The sequence below is a fragment of the Trematomus bernacchii genome, unplaced genomic scaffold, assembly GCF_902827165.1.
Source record: "Trematomus bernacchii unplaced genomic scaffold, fTreBer1.1, whole genome shotgun sequence".
Classification (NCBI taxonomy): domain Eukaryota; kingdom Metazoa; phylum Chordata; class Actinopteri; order Perciformes; family Nototheniidae; genus Trematomus; species Trematomus bernacchii.
This window is the reverse complement of record NW_022987547.1, coordinates 13,229,462-13,251,005: the sequence shown is the minus strand read 5'-3', so window position 1 is coordinate 13,251,005 and position 21,544 is coordinate 13,229,462. Positions and strand designations below refer to the sequence as shown.

The window sequence follows — 21,544 nt, the reverse complement described above, 5'->3', positions numbered from 1 at the left end:
TAAAGAGGTGAAGTTGCACTCTGTCACTTCCCACACTATGAAACCACTGACAACACACTTAGAGCCGGTTCACACATAAACTGAGAATTATCTGCACAAGGTGCTATTCTCTAAGGAGCTTTATCTAGCTTTGCTTTTCTTCGTGCTACTACTCCCTACTGTACAGATAGTGAAAAGTATACAGCAGGTCTGGGCTTGCTTCCTTTAGCAATCACGTAAGGGGGTTTCAGTCACGCACTCTTGTGACGTAACATCTGGTAAATGCATGCTGTGGCATTTTACCTCTAATCTAAACATTTGATCAATGATGCAACTCATTCCTGGTAATGATCTCCTCTTTTCTTTCTTTCATTAATGGTTTAGGTTGCAGTTACCTTAACACTACAGCTGGGAAAGTTCCACATTTGAACTTCACAGGTCACTGAACCAGTGTGGTCACCTTCCAGCAACAGGATCTCTCGCCACATGACTTATTTAACCTGCCAGTCATAAACTTGGAATCTTAAAACAAAAAGTAACACATATCATTTTGCTTACTGTTTTTGCTGACATCAAGCTCCCGGAGATTGATGAGGTTTGCGATCGCTGCTGGCAACACTGTCAGGTCATTATCCGGCATGCTCAGTCGGTGCAGTATCTGGCAGTTAAACAGTTGCTGGTGGAGAAAGAGAAGAGATAACACAGTTTTCATCAAAACATACACTCTATTAGATGTTTATTTTTCATAAAAGTTCAAATGCGCCTTTCAAAGGCTCTTCTGTCTAAATGAATATGAATGACGTAGAGTGCGAACAAAGCAAGCTCCTCATAAGAGATAAACTCTTTATGCATGCAGCGAATCATTATTTAGTGGCCTCGTGAGTTATGCAGATGTTGAAGATGGCCTACATGGAGAAATATAAAGTTTCTATACATCAGTGTGTGCTTACTTTAGGCAGTTCCTCGATCTGGTTGGCATCGAGGTAGAGTTCCTGCAGGGTCTTCTCAAAGCTAAAGATCTCCTTAGGAACAGTCTCCAGGCTGCAGTGGGAGTAGTCAAGCGATGTTACCGCCTCCTCCTCACCCCGCAAGCAGCGGCATGGCACCAGACGAACAAACAGGCTCCGCTTCGACATCCTCAGGCACTGGACAGGGAAAACAGAGAGATATGTAAAGAGAGGAGAGGATTAGGAGGAATGGTAGGTCAGTGTTTCCCCTAGGTGTACTGCCTTGGCAGGGTGAATTCAAAAGAAAATTTGAATTTCTTGTTTTTATCGATAACGGCTTGAGGTTAAAAAATAATAATAAACAAATTTGAAACTGGGGGGGGGGCACAAACGGGCAGAGCCCCGCCCTTCAGAAACAGAGCGGAGGGAGAATGTGAATACGCAAAGCAGTGGACACTGAAACATGCACATACATTGGATAAATAACATAGGCGTTTAGTTTATTTAATAAAAGAGCACATGTTCAATGTGAAAAGTGACCGTAGATAGATTACTTCAGTTGCAATTTGGTGCTATATATATATATATATATTTGTTTTTTTAATTAAAAAAAAATTAAAAAACACCTTGAATTTCAGGCAGGGCGCAGCGCCCCGCCAAGACAATGGTAGGGGAAACACTGTAGGTATACGACTGATGCTACCTTCACACTTCAGCTTTAAGTGTCAAGGTTCAGATGTTTTCCCCCATCCCTTCTTTGCTATACAAATGTATGTTTCAGTGCTGTGTAAAAACATGCATGCACATGTTGATCTTTATATCTGATCTAAACCATGATCATGTGACTTAACTGTCAGAACACAATTCAAATGTTCTCTTTCCACAGAACAGATCGTTGTCAGTAGCCTGCTTCAGAAAACTCATGGGAAATATTAGCTCAAGCTATGATGGGAAAGAAAATGATGAGATCACAAGTGCCTCCAGTCAATCAACATACATGGGGATGTCATCGTTTATTGATAACAAACGCATGAGCCGGCCAAAACAGAATGTGGCGGCCTGAGTTAACAACACAAACAACACAAATACACAAAAGGGGTAAAAAATCTCCAGGCCTGCGACATCTTTGAAGTTATGTATTCTTGATTCAGTTTTACAACTGATCAGTAACCCATTATGAGAGAGCAAGGGGCAACATTAAGATGAAGAGCTAAAGCAGGGGTGTCAAACTCAATTTCATCGCGGGCCACATTATAATTATGGTTGCACTCAAATATATATAGAATATATATATATAAAATAATGTATTATTTTACAATATTTCCTCTGCATTGGATTATTATCGGATAGGGTAATAACTTAATAATTAACTACGTCTGAAAGAAGAAGTCTGGGGCAAATAATTGCAAGTAATTGCAAGTCTCTTCACTGCGCATCTCGCAAAATTAGATGCATTGTGGGACATGTAGTTGATGGGCAACGTGCTCCTGTAAAGCGGCACGTAACCTTATAATAAACGTACTATATTCTTTGCAAGCTCTTGTGGGGCCACATAAAATGAAGTGGCGGGCCGGATTTGGCCCCCGGGCCTTGAGTTTGACACCCCTGAGCTAAAGCAACACGTGGCCTGAAAAAGGGATCTGATCCAACAGCTGTGACATCATGGGAACACATCACTAAAACCTCCAGTCCTTCTTTGAAAAGGGACATTTCAGTATTTGTCAACTTTAGTTTGGGTCTCTTATTTTTGTCTATGACTATTAGCAGTGGCGGCGCCAGGGTATGGCTGGGGTAGGCTACAGCCATACCAAGAAATGGCTTAGCCCCACCTTAGCCCCACCATGAAAAATGACGTTAAAGTAAGCTAAATAAAGTCCGCCAACTCGCGGAGTAAATTGCACAGACAGCAGTTAGTAAGATTGATTTCAGTAGCCACTTGTCTGGAAATACCGAAGACTAGAAACGGTTTTGAAAACTTTTGTCACGTAGTGATCGTCTTCTCAATAAAAACATCTTTGATAATGTCTTCTGGCCAATCAGAATCACGATAACGGCGTGGTGTTGTTGCAGGAAGTCCCGACGGAGAATACTTTTGCTGTAGTACACCTCTATATACACATCGATACAACATTACGTGTTGATAGAAATCAACACGTAATGAAATAAGACCCCACGGTTTGATGATTGATAGGTGTGTGGGCTGTCTTTCATTTTGACACACAGAACAATGGGGGCTATCCACCCTTATCCACAATGTAAAGTAATTCACACAGCCTCTTCCCTCTTCTCTCTGTGAGGAGCAGCAGGTTCAGCTTTCAGAACAAAGTAACAAAAAACAAAAATGGCATTCATTTTTTTAAATATGTCGTGTAATAATAGATTTATTTATTTTTCTTCTCAAGAGAGTACCAGAATGTGTATTTTATGTTAGTATTTCAAAAAATATCCTGGGGGAGAAACCCCCAGACCCCCCTGCAGGAGTTGGGTTTTCAGCATGACAACTCTTTCACCTGTGAGGAAATTGCAGGATTGGCTCCAGGTCGCCCTTTTTATTTACTACAAGACAAATGTGCCTTTTTATTTCATACAGTTCAATTTGGATTGAGACAGGGAAATTCCGGTGTGAACTCGCCTATTGTATCATTTGAAATACGCTCTACCTACAACACTATCTGGTTTGTTTCAACATGAAAAGGGATTTCCTGGGAACTACTTTCTGTGTTTACTGTCAGTGTTTAAGTGGTGGGTTTCTAATCAAATCCAGTTTCCTGGAAAGCTGTAGGAGGCCTGTGCCCCTTGCCCTGATGAACTCTGTTTTGCCGAAAGCTGGGTCTTCCTAATCAATGGATGTGAGTATACTGTCATAATGGACAAAAATGTTTGAATAACTCTTAGTTTGACAAATACTGGAGTTAACCTTTAATACAACATTGCTGTTTTAAATAACAGCAGTGTTTCCCCTACCACTTAAAATGAAAGCGTTTAGTTTATTTAATAAAAGAGCACATGTGAAAAGTGACAGATATAGATTAGTTGCAATTTGGTGCTATATATATATATATATATATATAAAAAAAAATTATATATATTTTTTAAACACCTTGAATTTCGCGCGGATCCCCGCCAACGGAGCCCCGCGCGAAATTCAAGGTGTTTAAAAAATATATATAATTTTTTTTTTAATATATATACATATATATATATATATATATATATATAGCACCAAATTGCAACTAATCTATATCTGTGACTTTTCACATGTGCTCTTTTATTAAATAAACTAAACGCTTTCATTTTAAGTTGTGAGTTTAGTGTTTTTGACCCTAAGAAACACTGATGCATTAATCAATAACAATAATCCACAGCTCCTCTCTCTGCTCCAGAGGATTTGAAAAATATATATCCCAATGCCCCTCCCCGCTCAGGCAGCACCCCCCAAAGCAGTAAACCTAGGGGAAACACTGAACAGGTTCTACTGTCTCATTTCAGGGAACTGCTCCTATGAATGGATATCCACTACAGAATCAGGTCTAAAAGAGAGCACGTGTGAGCCATGTCTTTCCATCAGTTTCAGTGCATGTATAATAGCTTTTCAGTGCAGAGCCACTTCTGCAGAAGGACCTTTCAAAACCGCCATGGGAGGAATTGTGTTCACTGTTAAATATGTTCTCAAATTGTTCTTGCGATTAATATCTGATCACTGACAAAAAAACTCACCACAATTGATTGCAAATATAAAAATAACCGTCATATGAATAGCACCTCCTTTTTAAGGTATAGCTGAAAAGATAAGAAGCCTGACATGTGTTGTACATTTTCAGTTTCGCATTTCTGTTTTTCAAGTGGGAAAACACTTCAAATTTCCATAGTTATAAAGTATGAGAAGTGGTTCATATTTGTGAGTATGCCATTTCCTCATTTGGGTTGAAGCTGATGAGAAAACGTTGTACTTTAGTAGTTTTATCCAAAACAAATAAATACATATTTGTCAAAGCCAGAAAATCTTTTTAGCTTTCAATCTGTTGGGGGAGTTTAGGGGATGGTTGGGCAGCTGTTCTTGAACTTGTTATATGGATGTATGTATAAGTTTTATAGCTTGAGATAAACACTGACGTTTTTACTAGTACAGTTCCCTATGGAATGTGTTCTTGTCAACAGAGGCTTTGTTCCTTGGAGCATGTGGAGAATGTGACTCTGCCTCCCCCCGTCTTAATCTGAGTGCGGCTGCAGCACATAATCTCTGATTCCTCCAGTCCCAGAGTATCCTGACTGTCTGAGCTGCACAATTGTGATAGCCTTGACCTACACGGTTAGTGCAGAGTGTGTGTGGGTGGGTGTGACCACATGTTTATGTTAGAGGTTGCTACAAGGAACTATGCAAGTGCTTATTTTCTGAGAATGTTGGTTAACAGAATACAAACCTTTGTTTTGTCAACAGTTTTTGTGGGGCAGACATGTTTTTTTGTTTACACAGTTCAGTGTAGGTGTGATTTTTGGAGCAACTCAAAATATGATTTATCATCATTAGTCGTGTTACTAAAAAATGAAATAAAAAGTTCAAAAAATGTACACTCAATTTCACAATAATGGATCAGGGTTTCAAAAAGAAACATTCCAAAGTGGACTCAAAGACTTCCAACTCATAAAAAATGGGTGCATGTGTGCATACGCCCACACTCACATGAGGTATGCACAAGCTAGGAGGTTGTCAGCCTCCCACACACTTTTTGCTATAACAGCAGGCAGATCATGTATAAATACTCGGAGTAATCTGGTCTATCACCGGAGGGGATGACAGAGGGCTTGGCTCCATTCAACCCGAGTAACAAACACTGAACATATGGATGACGCATGCTATTCAGAGTTGGAGGACAGGGAGGCTTGGGAAGGAGAGGTGGGTTAACAGAGGAAGGGGGTAGGTGCAGGTTATTGTGAGGTATGCAAGAAAAAGCTATCAAGAAGAAAGAGCAGATAAAGTGTCAGGAGAACATTTGGGGGAGAGATTTATATGGTTTGAAAGATTAACAAAAAGTCGGCAAATCAAGAAGGATGAGTCTGGATCTGGTGAACAGTTTAAAGCTGGTACACGAATTTAATCTCACACTTTAAGGATGCATTCTAAATGACTTCTTATTTAACATCTTATAATAATAAATGACCACAAAATCCAAAGGTTGGACCACACTGATCAACATGGCAAGTGTGATAACAGGAAACTTGCATAATAATCCTGTAAATCAGGTTTGTTGCTCATTTGGATCTACAGTCATCCAAAATAAGCAAATATTACAGGAGGAAGTACAGCTGATTCAATTAGGTCAAGGATTTGTCATACAAGTCATACAAATCAAAAGACACATCAGGAAACATGACTCATTTTTTAAACCATGCATCACACTGTCATCTTAATTTGCATAATGCACAACACAATGTCATGTTTATCGACTGCTGCACACATTTATTTCCTAAACTTGTTTTTGACAGTATTGGTAACGGTTACTGTACGCTTTATTTGTGTCATGAAAATGTGTTTACCTTATTTTCCTTGTAAGGGAACGTTCTTTCAGAATAAACAAAGTTAAATGGGCTGGATAACTGTGGCACTGCGCGGCTGGCTTTCTGAAGCCCCCCGGGAGTAATCTGGAAGGCAGCACACTAATGAGACCCGCACTGCCTTCAGCACAGATAAGCTTATCCACTGACCTACATGTTATTGGAATGATGACTGCCTATATTCACCCAGCTTTAGTCCATCAAGAGCGTTTGACTTTTGAACTGAAAAGTTCAAGAAAAGCAAAAGATTTCCAGACATGTTAAGCTCTCGTTTCAGATTTTCTTTTTTAGCATCACATTTTCTTAAACCAGTGTGCTACTAACAGATCTGCCTGATAGCCGTGAAACGGTTAAGACACTAGCTGTATTTATCCAGAAATGTCTAAATGTGTGGGCATGTGTGAATGGTGGACATGTGACTTAGCGGCCTGGCAATGATCCGACTGCTTCCTCTGTGTTAGAGTGAATGAAACAGTCCAGAGGGCAGGACCAGCCTCAGATTCACATTTTATTCTCCCAGTCAGAGCCAGGAAACCATTTCCCTGTCACAACCTCTCTCCCTGTAACTCAAGTGCCTCTTGGGTCAGTGCTGTTGCTATAGAGACTACGGTCAAGGGTAAGATCAGCTCTCCGACCCTCAAAGTATTACACGAAACACACAGCTGAGCTCGCTCAACTGTACAGAAGAGCTGTACAAAGGGCTTTACAAAGGATAGTCTGTGGTCAAAGTGAGAGATTGGTTATTGAAAGTAAACTCTGAAAGAGAGGCGGATATCGAGATGTCTGTGAGCATGTGTGTGTGTGTGTGTGTGTGTGTGTGTGTGTGTGTGTGTATGTGTGTGTGTTTCCCAAAGGTCACTGAGTCCTTCCACAGCGGCCAACTAGCACTCAGTGGCCTACTTCTAGTCTATCCAGTAGACTGTGTTGGGAACAAATTACAAGTTTATATTTAGTGTGAGTTTAAAAAACACACCAATTATAATAGTTTTCTAGTCTACCTCATTGCGTTGCCCTTAACCAGCCAACGGAGCTTGGTGATAACCTGTAATAATAGAGAACGGGTCAAAAGGTGCCTAATGGCGTATGTTTTAAAAATAGGTCCAGTAGGTTTTGCTGTAATGTTGTTGTGTCTGTGTGGAGGTCCGTGTCCCAACATTGGTTTGTGTATGTTTAATGGGTTAAGCGGAAACGAAAGTGTAGTGTTTGACAGTAGCAAGCAGCATGTGTTATTTATAGCAAATAGTACTCGTCTGGTTGATATGGCAGAATGTGATTAGTACGGGCTAGCTCTCTTCTTATGAAAGGAGCTTTTGATCGAGATTGCAGAGGACTGTTACAGGATTGCTGGGCCACAGCTGAAATGTTGTATTAGAGATTATGGCAACAAAAACAATGTGGAGACGAATAACAAAAGCATGAGAGTCTGCAGAGCCTGTGGGATACACTTGAATTGCGTCTGTCTGTAAAGGAAGAGGAAAGAATAAGTGACTTCCTCAAAGCAGGGCGGATTGCCAGCAAGCTATAAGCTCTCTCACCCTTCCTATAATGCAGCTTTAACTCTTCTCAAATGGGATCATGTCCTTTATCATGGAGATCCTCTTTATTATTCACTGCCACATCACACACCACTGCAGAGAGGAAACTTAAATTGCTCGGTGCATCCAAGTAGGATTCACACTATAATACTTGTCTGGATTATTACATTATCAAATGTCAATTTACACAATCTTCAGGCATAGCGTATTTTAAAACAACTCAAGACACCACACTGCTGTGGAATGCAGCTTCAGGTTCGCAAACAAAACTCTTATCTTTATGAGGTTTCCATTTGGAGTAATCTGAGACTGCTCTGAGATTTGTTAAATTGTCAAACATATACTTAGTGCATGCCGAAACATTAAAGTGCAGAATGAATAGGCACGTAGCTGATTTGTACACAGGAGACATACAGGAGGTGTTGACTAACAGTTGCAGCCCTATATCCTACTGAGGGATGACAGATCCTAGTTGACAGGTTATGTAACGCATAGGAAAATATGACATCTTCAACTCCTATTTTCCCAATTGCAGTTGTGTAAACCATTATCTGTTGTTAGAGAAAAGGCGATTTTTATTTAAAGGGGACCTATCATGCAAAATGCACTTTTGTACGTCTTTTATACATGAATATGTGTCCCCGGTGTTCCAGGGAACTCACCAAGTGTCAGAAAACACAACCCTCTCTATTTTCCTCCATCCCCAAATCTCTAAAAAAGGGGCTGCAACGGATCTGATAAAAACTGATCCAGATTTGAACACTGTCCTGACGTCAGGACAGTGGCGCTACGGCTATTGGGCCAACTCCACCAATCAGGAGGAGACAGCCACGGCCATTGCCGTTCGAAAGCGCTGGAGACGCTGTAGTACATATGCCAGGCCTGTAGATGGTGCTGTTCTCACAGAATCAGCCCTTGCAAAAACAGAGCTAGAAATGGTCAAATTGAGCAAAATGAGGCATGGCTAAAATGCATGATCTGTTTGGTATTTTGAAAAAAAATGTATAAATATGCCTTATATAGGTATGGTCCTACACTATATTATTCAAATATAGCATGATAGGTCCACTTTAAAATAACATCGGTTTAATTTTAAAGTATAATTGACAAATATATATCGATGCAGTGGTGGTGAAAGTGTTCTCTAGTGAGGTCTTTCCGGTCACATTCCACTACAGCTGACACAGCTGGAGAACGGCTGCTTCTCAATAATGCAAAGGCATATTGAGTTAAAGGGACAGTACAGTTAAACAACCGACTAAGACACACAGATCCATATCTCAAACCTAGCTGTCTCAAGCATGGCTTGGACTCATGTCCATGCCTTCTTTCTTATTTTAGACTTGCACTTAACATGAGGGCCTTTCCATCAAAGTAGGGCTTGATGAGTAAACATAGGAGGCAATCCTTGTATATAAAAACCAAGCAGCGGGAAACGATGGCTGGAAGTAGAGCTGAAATAGAAGTACAACTGTGCTGTGTTGCCAGTATCTGTAGCAGGGGGTATGCAGCTTAGTGAAACCTGAAGTTCCAGTTTTGCTCTCCCTCCGGTTTTGGTTCTCACCAGCGTTCTTAGGTCTCAGTGGTCTTGCGTGACTCGAGGAAACAAAACCATGATTGTTTTCTTTGAATTTGTGGTGAAATGAGGGTAAGTAATCCGATCTGTGACAAAGACAAAGTGCTCTTTTACAGCATTTTCCCGATGTTCTACTCCGAGCAGCCCGGCACTGACAGACTGAACTCATCATAACAATGAGACGGGTATATATTTGAACATTTACATGTAACCTACGCACTTGCTTTATATCAGCATATGTTTTTGTAGGGCTTTACAATTCAGCACTTTTTTTATAACACATTATATGCAATAAATATGGGCATCATAAATATGTAGTAGAGAATCTGAAGTTCTTAAAAGGGAAATATGAACTTGTTTAACACATTTCCACAATACTCTATATTGAACATAAACACACTGTGTTTAACGATGCAGCCCTCCCACACACAGTGACGCACAGCTGCATGCCCCCTGCCCCGGCTAAGTCTGCTGGGCCGTTTGTTTGGAGCTACTGCTGCTTTGTGTTTGTCTCACAAATGTACAATCAATACTGCACATACCTTAGTTGTTTACATTCCAAATGTTGGCCTCATTCTCATCAAAAAATATTTCAAATAAAAACATTTTTCTGTGTAGCTTTTAGGCTTTACATGATATGCTATGTGTTGATTGTTTGATTCATTTATTCACTATGCTTTACCAGTGCACTACCTCCAACGTGTTTCTTTAATAAAAACCCTATTAGTACAACATTTATTTCTAGCTAGCAATTTATAATAAGTATACAAATATTATATGTACAGATGAATGCCTATGCTGTCCCATCGAATATAAGCTATGCTGAATGATGTATGAAAAGAGCCTGCTGGTCATTATAGAGGTTGGGAAAAAGGTTGCCTAAGCTTAGGCCTGTCGCGATAATCGATAAATTGACTTATCGTACGATAAATAAAAATGATAAATTGCCGTTTACATAAGGATGTGACCAGCATTTTAGCCAGGAGCGCTGTGGCTGCCGGCCACGCGCGCTGTGAGGGGCGGGGCTGACACACAGCCAGGTCAGGACACTCCGTGTGCACGTGCAGCAGCGTAGCAGCCAAATTAATAATATAGCGTTAGCGACAAGCAGGAGACAACGTGTGACTTACTCGCGGGGAATTTAAAGTTAAATGGAATTGGTTACAAAACCACTAAACTACACATCTCGATTCTCCGGTGTGGCAGTATTTTGGATTTAAGCCAAATCAACGAGGCGAACCTACGGACTTGAATGAGCCGGGCGGTGTGTCGCATTTGTTTAAAAAAAAGGTAGTGACAAAAGCAGGCAATACCACGCATTTTAAACTACACCTAAAACACAACCACCCCATTCCGTTTTCCCAGCTGGTAGCAAACACGGCAGCTGGAGATGGAGAGCCCCCACCTTCCCGACAGTTTACAATCAAAGATGCATTTGCCCGACAATGCAAACATGTTGGTGTTCCTTGCTCGAAAACTTTGAAAAACAGATTTGGATATGGCCTGTTGAGGCATCTGGGTCAGTTTGTATGGACAGTGGACTGTACACTTGACTGTTGTTTTAAGGAGTTTTTTTTGCTTGTGAGACAATGTGTGCTCATATTTATTTATTTATATATATTTATTTATTTATATTTTTATATATATATTGTTTTGGTTGTGTGTGATTTAATTAATTTATTATAATTTTATTTTTTTAAATGTATTATATATCATTTATATATTTTAACATTATTTCACATTTCATTTGCCATGTTGAATGTTCAATAAAAAGTTATGTTTGAAAGGATGTACTTGAATTATTATTATATATTATCATTAGGGATGTCCCGATCCGATCACGTGATCGGGGATCGGGAGAAAAAAATCGGGGATCGGATTTTTTTTTTTTTTTTTTTTATAAAATATTTTTATACATTTTATTTAATGTTACAAAACAAAAATGACCATGTTCACGTCTTAAAGTCATCCTGAGGCCTTAGTTTTGGGTTAAAATTACACAACATCATGTATGTGTTGCTTCTTTTGGGCTTGTTTTCATAGACCTGGTTGCTTATTTCTCTCAAATCTGGCAACAGAGTGGGCGCAGTGTCTAATAGTAGCAGTAAGCTAACAAGAGGCTACGTTCAGCTGGTGACTCGGGAGTCGGGACAGAGAAAATGTCAGGAGTTTGGAAGTATTATAAAATTGAAAGCGAAGGCAGTGTAACAGCCAGATGCAATGTTTACAAGGCGGAGGTTCCGCGTGGTGGAAAGAACAGAGCTACGTTCAACACGACCAATCTAATACAAACACCACCAACAACAACACGACGAGTACACAGCGGCCACTCAGGTAACGGCACTGAAACAACCGACACTTTCAGAGACTTTTAAAAGGAAAGAGAAACTACCCCAGAACAGTGAAAAGGCCAAAAAAATAACAGCCAAGATAGCTGAATTCATCGCGTTGGATGACCAGCCGTTATCTGTTACCTTTTTTTTCCTCTTAATGCATTGCATAAAGATCGGATCGGGAAAAATCGGTATCGGCAGATTGTCAAAATCAAATGATCGGAATCGGATCGGGAGCAAAAAAAGGTGATCGGGACATCCCTAATTATCATTATGTCAGTGGTCTAAAATGGTCTTACAACAGTGCCGACAATATTATCGTTTATCGCAATAATTTCCAGGAAACTGTATCATCCAACAAAATTAATTATCGTGACAGGCCTATCTATGTTAACATACTGATAATATTCTCACAAACTGAAACAGAGGTTGTACATATTCCAACCAACCTAAATTCTTACCAATTTAAGTTGTAATGTGATAGTCGTAATGGGATAAGTTGTATTCTCAATTTTACCGCTGCACACAGAGCCTGAATCACAATGCAAAGGATTGCAAATATTCAGAATCCAGGCGATTTCCCTAGAGATGACTACCATAATTACTCTAATGAATAATTCCCACGTTATGTCTTGGGACACGGATGGGCCTTGGGCAAATGGATGCAGTCTTGCTTCCACTTCATTTGTTCCTCACAAATCGGAGGTTATGTAGATGTCATGGGTCCCCCAGAGAAGGACAAACACGAGGCATAAGGTAATCCACATCCAAAGGTTATGTCCTCGCAAACGTGCCTATAAGCACTTCTTGACATGGTGACTTTCTGACCTTTCATGCAAGCTGTTAACAGTCTGTCCTGCAATTCACTTGAATTATAACAATTTCATTATGTGAAAAATATGAAGGGCAACAGTGGCATTTCTGCACTATTTAAAAAATATCAATGGGGATGTTGAACAACAAATGTATGCCTTCTGTTGCTGTTGGAGAACAGATATTCCATTTGCAGGTGAAATGCATCAAGTATCATCATTCAGAACTACAACCAAAGCCTTTTATGGACTACCTTGTCGTGTGTCTGAAAGCCACTTCCTGGCAACATACAGAGCGATGACAATTCTGCTGAGACGTGCAACAAGAGGGTATCCTGTCAATTCCTGTGAGACAGGCTCACCACAGCCACTACTGACGTCGACTCAATGTCACAGTCAGTTTGAAAGACAAAAGGTAGGCTATGCTAATTGGAGAAGAAATCATAGAAGGAAAGATGAAATAAAACACAGATTGACCTGCAGGTAATGAGCACAGTTCAAAAAAGAGTGAGGTTCCTGAGCCACAGTTGCTAAATGTATTTCAGGCTAGGCTAATTAAATCATCTCTCCTGATTATTCCATGTGAAACAGAGGAAACACTTGTAGTTAAAAAGCCTTGTTATTATAGTTTTCTTCTTTAAATGAGTGCAGCGCTGCCTTATCAAAGGAACTATGTTTTGTAAAGCTTATCATTTAGTCTCTTTCCCTCTCTCTACACGCATGACTTTTTTCTTCCACCCTTCTCTTACTATTTCTCTTTTCACTTGATGTCATCAGAATCAGAATCCCTTTATTAGTCCCACAGAGGGGAAATTTGCATCGTTACAGCAGGAAAGAGCCACACACAGCTTAATGTTACCTATGTTAAGAAAAAAGTACTAAGTTATGACATAATAAAAAATATAATATAAAAAAGAAAAGAAAAAGAAAAAGAAAAAATACTTTCCAAAATACAAATCCTGTAACAGTTCTATTTCTACAATGGTCCAAATGGCCCCAATAGTCCATTTTGGAAACTGCATGTGACAAGCAAAGAGCTGCAACAAAAAGAGCAGGTACACTGCCGACATGCTAGAATGGTTTGCATAACTGTTTGCATAAATGTTGCATCATCTATACTAGCCAACATTTGTTTTAAATAATTTAGCTGGTGCTTCTGAACTTTAGCAAATAAATGAGTGAATTTGTTAAATAACTAGCTTAAAGCAACCCTGTTTGAAGCAGCTTTAGATTTGAATGATAAAGCTTTCTGTAACACTATGTTAAAAACGTTCAGAATGGAAGCAGATTTTTGAAGAGCAGTTTCTTCCTCATTAAGACCTAACCAGGGCAGAGAAGGCGAGAATACGGCTAGTTATAAATAGTCTGCTCAAAGATCCCTTCTGCCAATAACTTCTTAATTAAATATGAGATGCAGTTGAATATGAGCCCATGAGATTCATTTCTGCAGAGGAGACACCAACAATGACATTAGCACTTATTACATGTATACAAACTACTCAAAAGAGGTATACAGTTACTAGCATTCTGTCACATGAAAATGGCTGCCCAAGCTATAAAACATATATAGCAACATAAACAAATTGCAGTACATTAACATTGGTGGGCTAATCTGACCCAATTAAACAGTTTCTGGTGCTCCTAAGCAGCCAATCATCTTAAAGCAGACAATAGGAATAATAGTATGACAGCTGCCAATATAATGCCTCAATGGAAAGCCTTCCTCTCACGACATAGTATTAAAGAACAATTATGATACAGCACATAAATAAAATATTTTTATTTTTTAAGAATTTTGCTCCCGTTCAGTATGTGACAGCAACAAGAAAGCCATATACTGTTTATAAATAGGTAGAATCTAATCCATTATACACCAAGATTACTACCCCCATGTGACACTTTGAATATGAAGAGATACTTTATTTACTGTACGAGTTTGATCCATGACATATGACAGAAGCAGCTGATAAGTGTTTACTGTAACCCAAGCATGCTGATATGAATTTGAAGCGAGTTGAAGTTCGACAGACCAATGTGGCTTGTCTGGTTTCCAATTCGCAGAGCTCAAGAGGACCTGGAGGGATATCTGCTCATGATCTAGGCTACACTCACAGATGGCCAAGAATGGATAGTAAATCAGCAAGTCAGGCATTAAAAGCAATAGCAATATATCGTTTATACAGCACAACAGTGAAGGTAAATATCTCATATTCGCTATGTGTGGTACTCAATTACACTAATGGCGCTTTTCCACTGCAGGGCCTCGCTCGGCTTAGTACGGTATTACTAGGCCTCGTTAAGCCTTGTTAGGCCAGGCTCACTTTATGCTGCGTTTCCATTAGAGTTTAGGAACTGGGGCAGTAACTATAGTAACGCAGTGTAGGCGGAGCCGTGACGTCATCTTCAATGCGAAACACAAAACCAACATCAGCCGTTAGCCGTTAGCACTCAGAGCTCACAGCTCCTCATATATGTTCAGAAACTAGACAAAAGTTAAACAAGTACAAACCACAGACTGCCTGTGTCATGGCGAATACAGTCGCTGCTTTATTTATGTCTGGAGGCCGTTGTTGTGAGTGTGGACGGTCGGAGCATATACTGCGTTAGCTTAGCGAAGCTCCATTCAGAAAATACGTATTTTAAAAGGTTTTTCGCCTGCCATCTTGTCTGCAGACTTGTCAACGCATTAATTCATGGTTTTTACTAACCGGTATCAGTATGTTGTTACTTCGGCATCATTTTTGAAACATGTATTACAATTAAATCACAGTAAAATATGTTCATTTTGTTGTAGTTGCCAGCGATTCTCTCACTAGTTTAGTATACTCAGCCCGGTTGTTGGTCCGGAAAGAACCTCGATTTTGGAGAGCCAGAAAAACTGTGAAAAAGTACCCGCTAGCCGGAACTACGCCTAGTGGAAACGCAACCAAAAACGGGCCGGGCGCGGCACGCTTAAACCGCGCTGTAGTGGAAATGCGCCATTAGTCAACTACAATGTACTGTATTAACTAACACTTCAGTATGTATGGGTATTGTTTTAGATACCAAAAGCAATTATTAAAAACCTCTCAGTTGTCGCTATATTTTAAAGATGATGCTTTCCTGGTTAAAAGGAGATCTGGGACTTTTTCAGATTCATTCGCTGTCTGTTTGAACATGTGAGTGAGGAAGACAGAGGGAGTGAGATGCAGTTTGCCAAGTCTCAATAACCAGGTCAGACACATTCAGGTCAGAGTCATGTATCCATGCAGACAACTGCCACATTTTCCTTGTTTGCCTGCTGGAGAATCTGGACCTGGATTACATTCCCCCAATGGCTTGTTAAAGTCATCAAGTGTGCTCATTAAAATGCTGTTTTAAGATAGTTAATGAAAAAGCACAAAGCAAGATGGGACAAAACATAACCTCTCTGAACTAGAGCGCAGATGAACTTTGATATCTAGAAGCAACTGTAATTGGTTTGTAAATTAGCCTTTAAAAACTGGGCTGAAAAAAATGAAGAGATTCATTTGGGGCAACCTTTGTTGCATGTCACCCCTCTCTCTCTCTTCAGAAAAGGCTATGTTTCAAAAGTGCCGATTCTCTGTCTGTTACTTTAGATCAGGGGTGGGGAACCTTTTTCCTCTCAAGGGCCATTTCAATTTTTTCAACATCCTCCGAGGGCCGTACAAATTATTGACCTCTGCTTAAAAAAAACAAAATCACAGCCCATTCATTTGGCCTTTCTTTCATGCTGTGCAAAGAAAAAGCAACCTCTCAATCCAGATATCTTACCATGACTCGCGCATTCACGTGCACGGTTGTGGCATGACCACCAAAACAGAAAGATATGGACACAAGATGTGTAAAAAAAAATTTTTTTCCTATCCATGTGAACATGATTTAAGTGGGGAGGGACCTAACCTCCTCTAGGGGGGTCCGGGGGCATGCTCACCGGGAAGATTTATTTTTAACTGTTGAAGTTAAAAGCATCAATCTGGTGCACTTTGAGAGCAACATTAGGAGATCTATGGATACATCTCTCAACACCCATATGAAACAGAACTGTTAACAGATTTATTTTTCTTTATGGATATTTTACAAATCACTCCCCTTTTAAACTGTATTCTTGTTTATTAATAACAACTTTATTTTACCGTCAGATAGTATTTTATACCCGTTTACTTTATTCTCTTATTTTTTTATAACTATAATGATCATATAAAGATGTGCCTTTACCTCACTGGTTGTAGAAAAGGCTTCTTATATTCGTTAGCATAGCTAGCTAACCAGATGCTAATAACAACAAAGTTATTGACTGTATGATCCAGTGGTTCTCAAACTTTTTTCAATAATGTACCCCTTTGAAAAAAAAAAATTCAGCCAAGTACCCCCTGATCAGCGCAATAACAATTTGTTAGGGACAAAATGCTTATATAAAGAGGTACAGTACAGCGCTGCACCAACAGTGTCTGATTTATTAAAACAACAACCTTGTAACTGAGAAACACTTAAATGCTACATTTCAAATGTTTACAATCCATCACTAAATTCATGGCAAACCAATTTTAACATCATGCAATAACACTAAGACGACATTAGTTGCATTGAACTGATCTTTTTAATAAGTTGTACTTAATTTAGTGAGAAACATGGGCTTGCGCTTCACTGAGGATCTTTGTCATTCTCGGTGACAGGGAGGCACCTGCAGTTATTACACTTTGCGTTTTGAAATATGTGTAACTCTGTTCATATAAAACCCACACTGCTCAAACTTCGTTACTTTTCCTAAAATGTGTATATTTATTTATTTTGGGGCGTGGGGAATGAAGAGAAAAAATATATATGAGCATTTTATGAGCATGGGATTTTGACCCCTCATATAAACATATGCATAATGCTGCGCAATACTTTGCGGCCACACGCCGTTGCCAAGCAAGGCTTATTGTTTAGGTCCTTTGATAAGCAGGCAGTCATATCATTAACTAGAACTAGCTAGATCTGATAGATTTGGACATAAACGCGAGTGAAGTATAACCGGACGCGAGAGAGAGATCAGAGATCAGATCAGCTGCTGCTGACGGAGACACGCAGCTCTTCCAGATCACAGCTCCCCCGCTGTGACGGACCGGTGAGCGGAGCAAAATACACTAAGAGTTAGACCTAACACACTTAGCTAGTTTATTTACTCTGGAACTAGCTAAACGAGTTATAAATATATTTATTCTTTACTGTCGGGTCACTTATTACAGGTTCAGCGAGCTGCACGAGACTGACGGGCTGTCAGGAGAGAGAGAGGAAAAGAGAGCACCCCGTTTATTTTTCCCATTTTATTATCCAGAATTACTGTAAACTTTTGAATAAAGTAGTTAATCTACTATTAGTAGTTTGTTTAAATGCATTACTTATGTTGTTTTTTTTCATTAACATAAATAAAATCTCACGTACCCCCTGCAATACTCCAACGTACCCCTAGGGGTCCTCGTACCCCCATTTGAGAACCACTGGTATGATCAGTATGACAGATCGCCACTGGGCTTTCAACTAAAGACACAGCCACGTAAAAACTGCGTCATGTGTGCGGCTCCTTATGGGTACTGCAATTTTTGGAAGTGCCGGAGCGACGTTCTGGTGCTCTCCGTCAGAACTGCACCCCTGTCAGACGAGACATATACCACGTGATGACGTTAGGCTTGTGTTGTGTTCAAGGACCCTGACCTTGGCCAGGAAAAACAGGCACTCTCTTGTTTAATTAGGGTTAGGGTCAATTTTGCGGTCTAGATTTCTTATTTTTTTTTCTTTTTTGCGTGTGTTTGTAAATGACCTCACCCCTGCTTTAGATGAAAATAATGAGCCACTCCCCACGCCCCTCTGAGAGATATTTGGTTAAAAAGAACACAATAGGCGCGTTCACACCAAGTACTTTGCCGTATTTAGTGTCGGCACTCTTCCTGAGGGAAGATTACGCAAATGAGCCGCTGACGTCACTTCGTCTTCTTCTGCTTTGGGTTTACTGGCAGGCCGCAAACAACTTCACGGCGTATACTGCCACCCGGAGTCCCCGGCCGGAAGTCCCCGGAGTTGGGGACTGGCTTCAGTAGAAGCTGCTGGGACTCCCAGCCTTCCGAGAAAATCGCCAGAACGCCGACACCTCCTCATCTCCACCGCTCCCATGTTTTATTTTGTGTTGCCATAAGTTAGTCTCTCTGCGTTTGTGCACTGGGCGAATGCTAATGCTAATGCCAGGATAATAAAATGGCAGCTCTACAAAACATTTCAGAGTTGTACGGGGTGTGGTTTGCAATTCGCCCAGCCAATCAGAACTGGGGCACTTTTTTCCCCCAGGAAAGTACCATCTCTCAGCAGGCACTAAAAATGGGGGTAAAAGTTCCCGAGATTAAGTGCTCTTTTTGGTGTGAACGCGACATAAGGGGTACCAACGGAACTAAACGCGAAAAGTACGGTGAAAAGTACTCCGGTGTGAACGCGGCTAAGGGTGCTCTAGGAGGAGATTCAGGTGATAAAGTGTGGGGCGGGGGGGGTTACCTTGGTTGGTGAAAAAATCGTTATGACATCATAAAGTGGCCAAAATCTGATCAGCTCATTTTCAGACAGGTTTTTATATAAATGGATCAGGACAAAAAGTGAGCGAATCTTTTTTCCTGAAACTTTCAGAATCTCTTTACACAGAGGGGTACATGTTTATGTATAAAAGACATGAAAAGGTGGACCTTTAAATATGCTATTGTTAACCCTAACCATATAGTATATACCAGGGCTTCTCAAACTCCGGATCCGGACCGAACTGCAAATCAATCACATTATATAAAAAAAAAAAATTATAAAAAAAAAATGTAAAAAAAAATCTGATTCTGATAAATGAATGTACATCATTATGTACGTGCGTCTTGTGTCTGACGCATAGTGAGAATGAACGTGCATATATATTTACTTGCGTGCGCGAGCGTGACACTCATTGCAGACCGCAAGTTAACCGCAAGTTTACCTTGACTTTCTATTGCTTCCAATGCCTTTTTTGCCGAGGTTCAAGGCATTGACTACAGACAAACAGCCAAGCCACCATACTGTATGTATGTATTGAATGTGTGAGTGTATAAAGCGGCGCCGTTTGCCGACAGGCAAGGCAGGCAAGTGCTTGGACCAGAAGGGGGCCCCCAAAGAAGGTAGATTAAGAAGATCCACAGCAACGACAACATGAAACACCCTTTCATTTACTGCAACGACATGTCGGGAAACCCCCTCAAGGGGGCCCCATGCATAGCGCGCCATAAGAAACTGCTTCTTAATTTCAGTTTCGTTTCAGGGGGGGGGGGTGACTTTACTGGCATTGATCCGGACCAGTGACCTTGTATAAAGTTCACAAGTGGACCTTTAATAAAAAAAGTTTGAGTACCCCTGGTATATATGATGTACAAATTACAACGCAACCATGCGACAATTCAAAATGGGTCGCTGCAGCTCCCTTTGACTTTACCACGATTTTGAGCTTATTGTGAAGCCGTCCAGCTCCAGCTTTATGCTTTTGGTTCACTCTCACTGCTCTCATAGTGTTGCCATTTATTACGTTTTCTGGAAGGTCTGACACTTAAACAGCAGACAGATTAATTTAGCCACTATCTGGTGAACATAATGGAGATTTCTTTACAGCTAAAGAGCCACATTTTTCCCTCTAGAATTGGTAGAGACCCAAAACAGAGCCAAAGCAGAACGAATGCGGGTCAGACAGGAAGTCAGAAACAGGACTTCAATTGAAAGATGATAATACTCTGACAGCTTTACGTGGACTCAACGTGTCCAAAAAGTTACATCACAATTCAAGCAAAAGTCAGACACAATTGTGCAATTTAAGTCTTGCAAAGCCAGACAAGGGGCTGCACCTCATTACCCAGAAAAAAGAATGAGGGGCTAATAATAGCAAAATTGTCTCAGAGCTAAAAGCTGTCAGTTGGAACTTCGTGCGTGGAATAATCAATTAGAAGTTCTGATAAGATATGAAATCCCATGCATAAGGATAATTCATGCTGACACCATTCAGAGCTGTTATACTGATGAATTCATTTCAAGAACTAGTACTCAGTATGAGGAACCAACTAATGAGAAATCTGTCTCAAGCACAAATGCAAGCGACCAAGCTTGATGCAACAGAAAGAGTTCACACAAAAATGTCCTTCCTCTGGGTGCACATTTTATAATCCGTGGCATATTTTAGAAAATACTTGAAGAAACACATTATTTAAAAGAAGGAACTGGACGTATCTCAACAAAACAAAAAAATGTAACAACAGTGCCAACTCTAAAAAAAATAAAGTCCTGCACACTTTAAGACTGGCCTTGGAAAAATGTAAATCACTAATAATTCAGCACGGTACAAATGACATTCTTCTATGAATGAAACATTAATACATTAATACTTTCAATGTCTAAATGGCTCTAGCGCAGTGTGGATGACAGGAGGATTTTCAATGAGACATGAGCTCATACCCTCTGTAAACTGGTGTCACATACAATCAAAGAAACTGGTTGATGTGCCCAACCCACGGGTAGAAAGCACTGGTCACTGCTGAATGTGTGAGAGAATGGTTGCCTGTATCAGACCTAAACTGAGACGTGTATTGATCACATTGCTTAAAAAGAGTGCTTTACGAACAGCAGCAGAATCATCATGAAGCAGTTTATACATTGATTTATGTCCATGTCATTTGGTTTTATTTATGGGAAAAATAAAGAAAAAGAAAGGAATGTGGAAATAGGAGGCTAGTATGTTGACACTGGCTAGATACGGGTATTACATGTAGATCGATGTAAACCC

At 40.2% G+C, this 21,544-nt stretch overlaps 1 protein-coding gene across 2 annotated transcripts in view; it reads right to left on the bottom strand.

The window, feature by feature from the left end:
- The window catches only part of erbin (erbb2 interacting protein), a 57,831-nt gene that overhangs the window by 25,629 nt on the left and 10,658 nt on the right, over positions 1-21,544 (bottom strand). For both annotated transcript variants that reach the window (XM_034123496.1, XM_034123497.1), the window contains exons 3-4: positions 930-1,124; positions 538-655 (exon numbers count right to left, since the gene is read on the bottom strand). In XM_034123496.1, coding sequence (XP_033979387.1) covers positions 538-655; positions 930-1,115 — 304 coding nt within the window. In that variant the 5' untranslated portion in view covers positions 1,116-1,124. The remainder of the gene's footprint in view (positions 1-537; positions 656-929; positions 1,125-21,544) is intronic.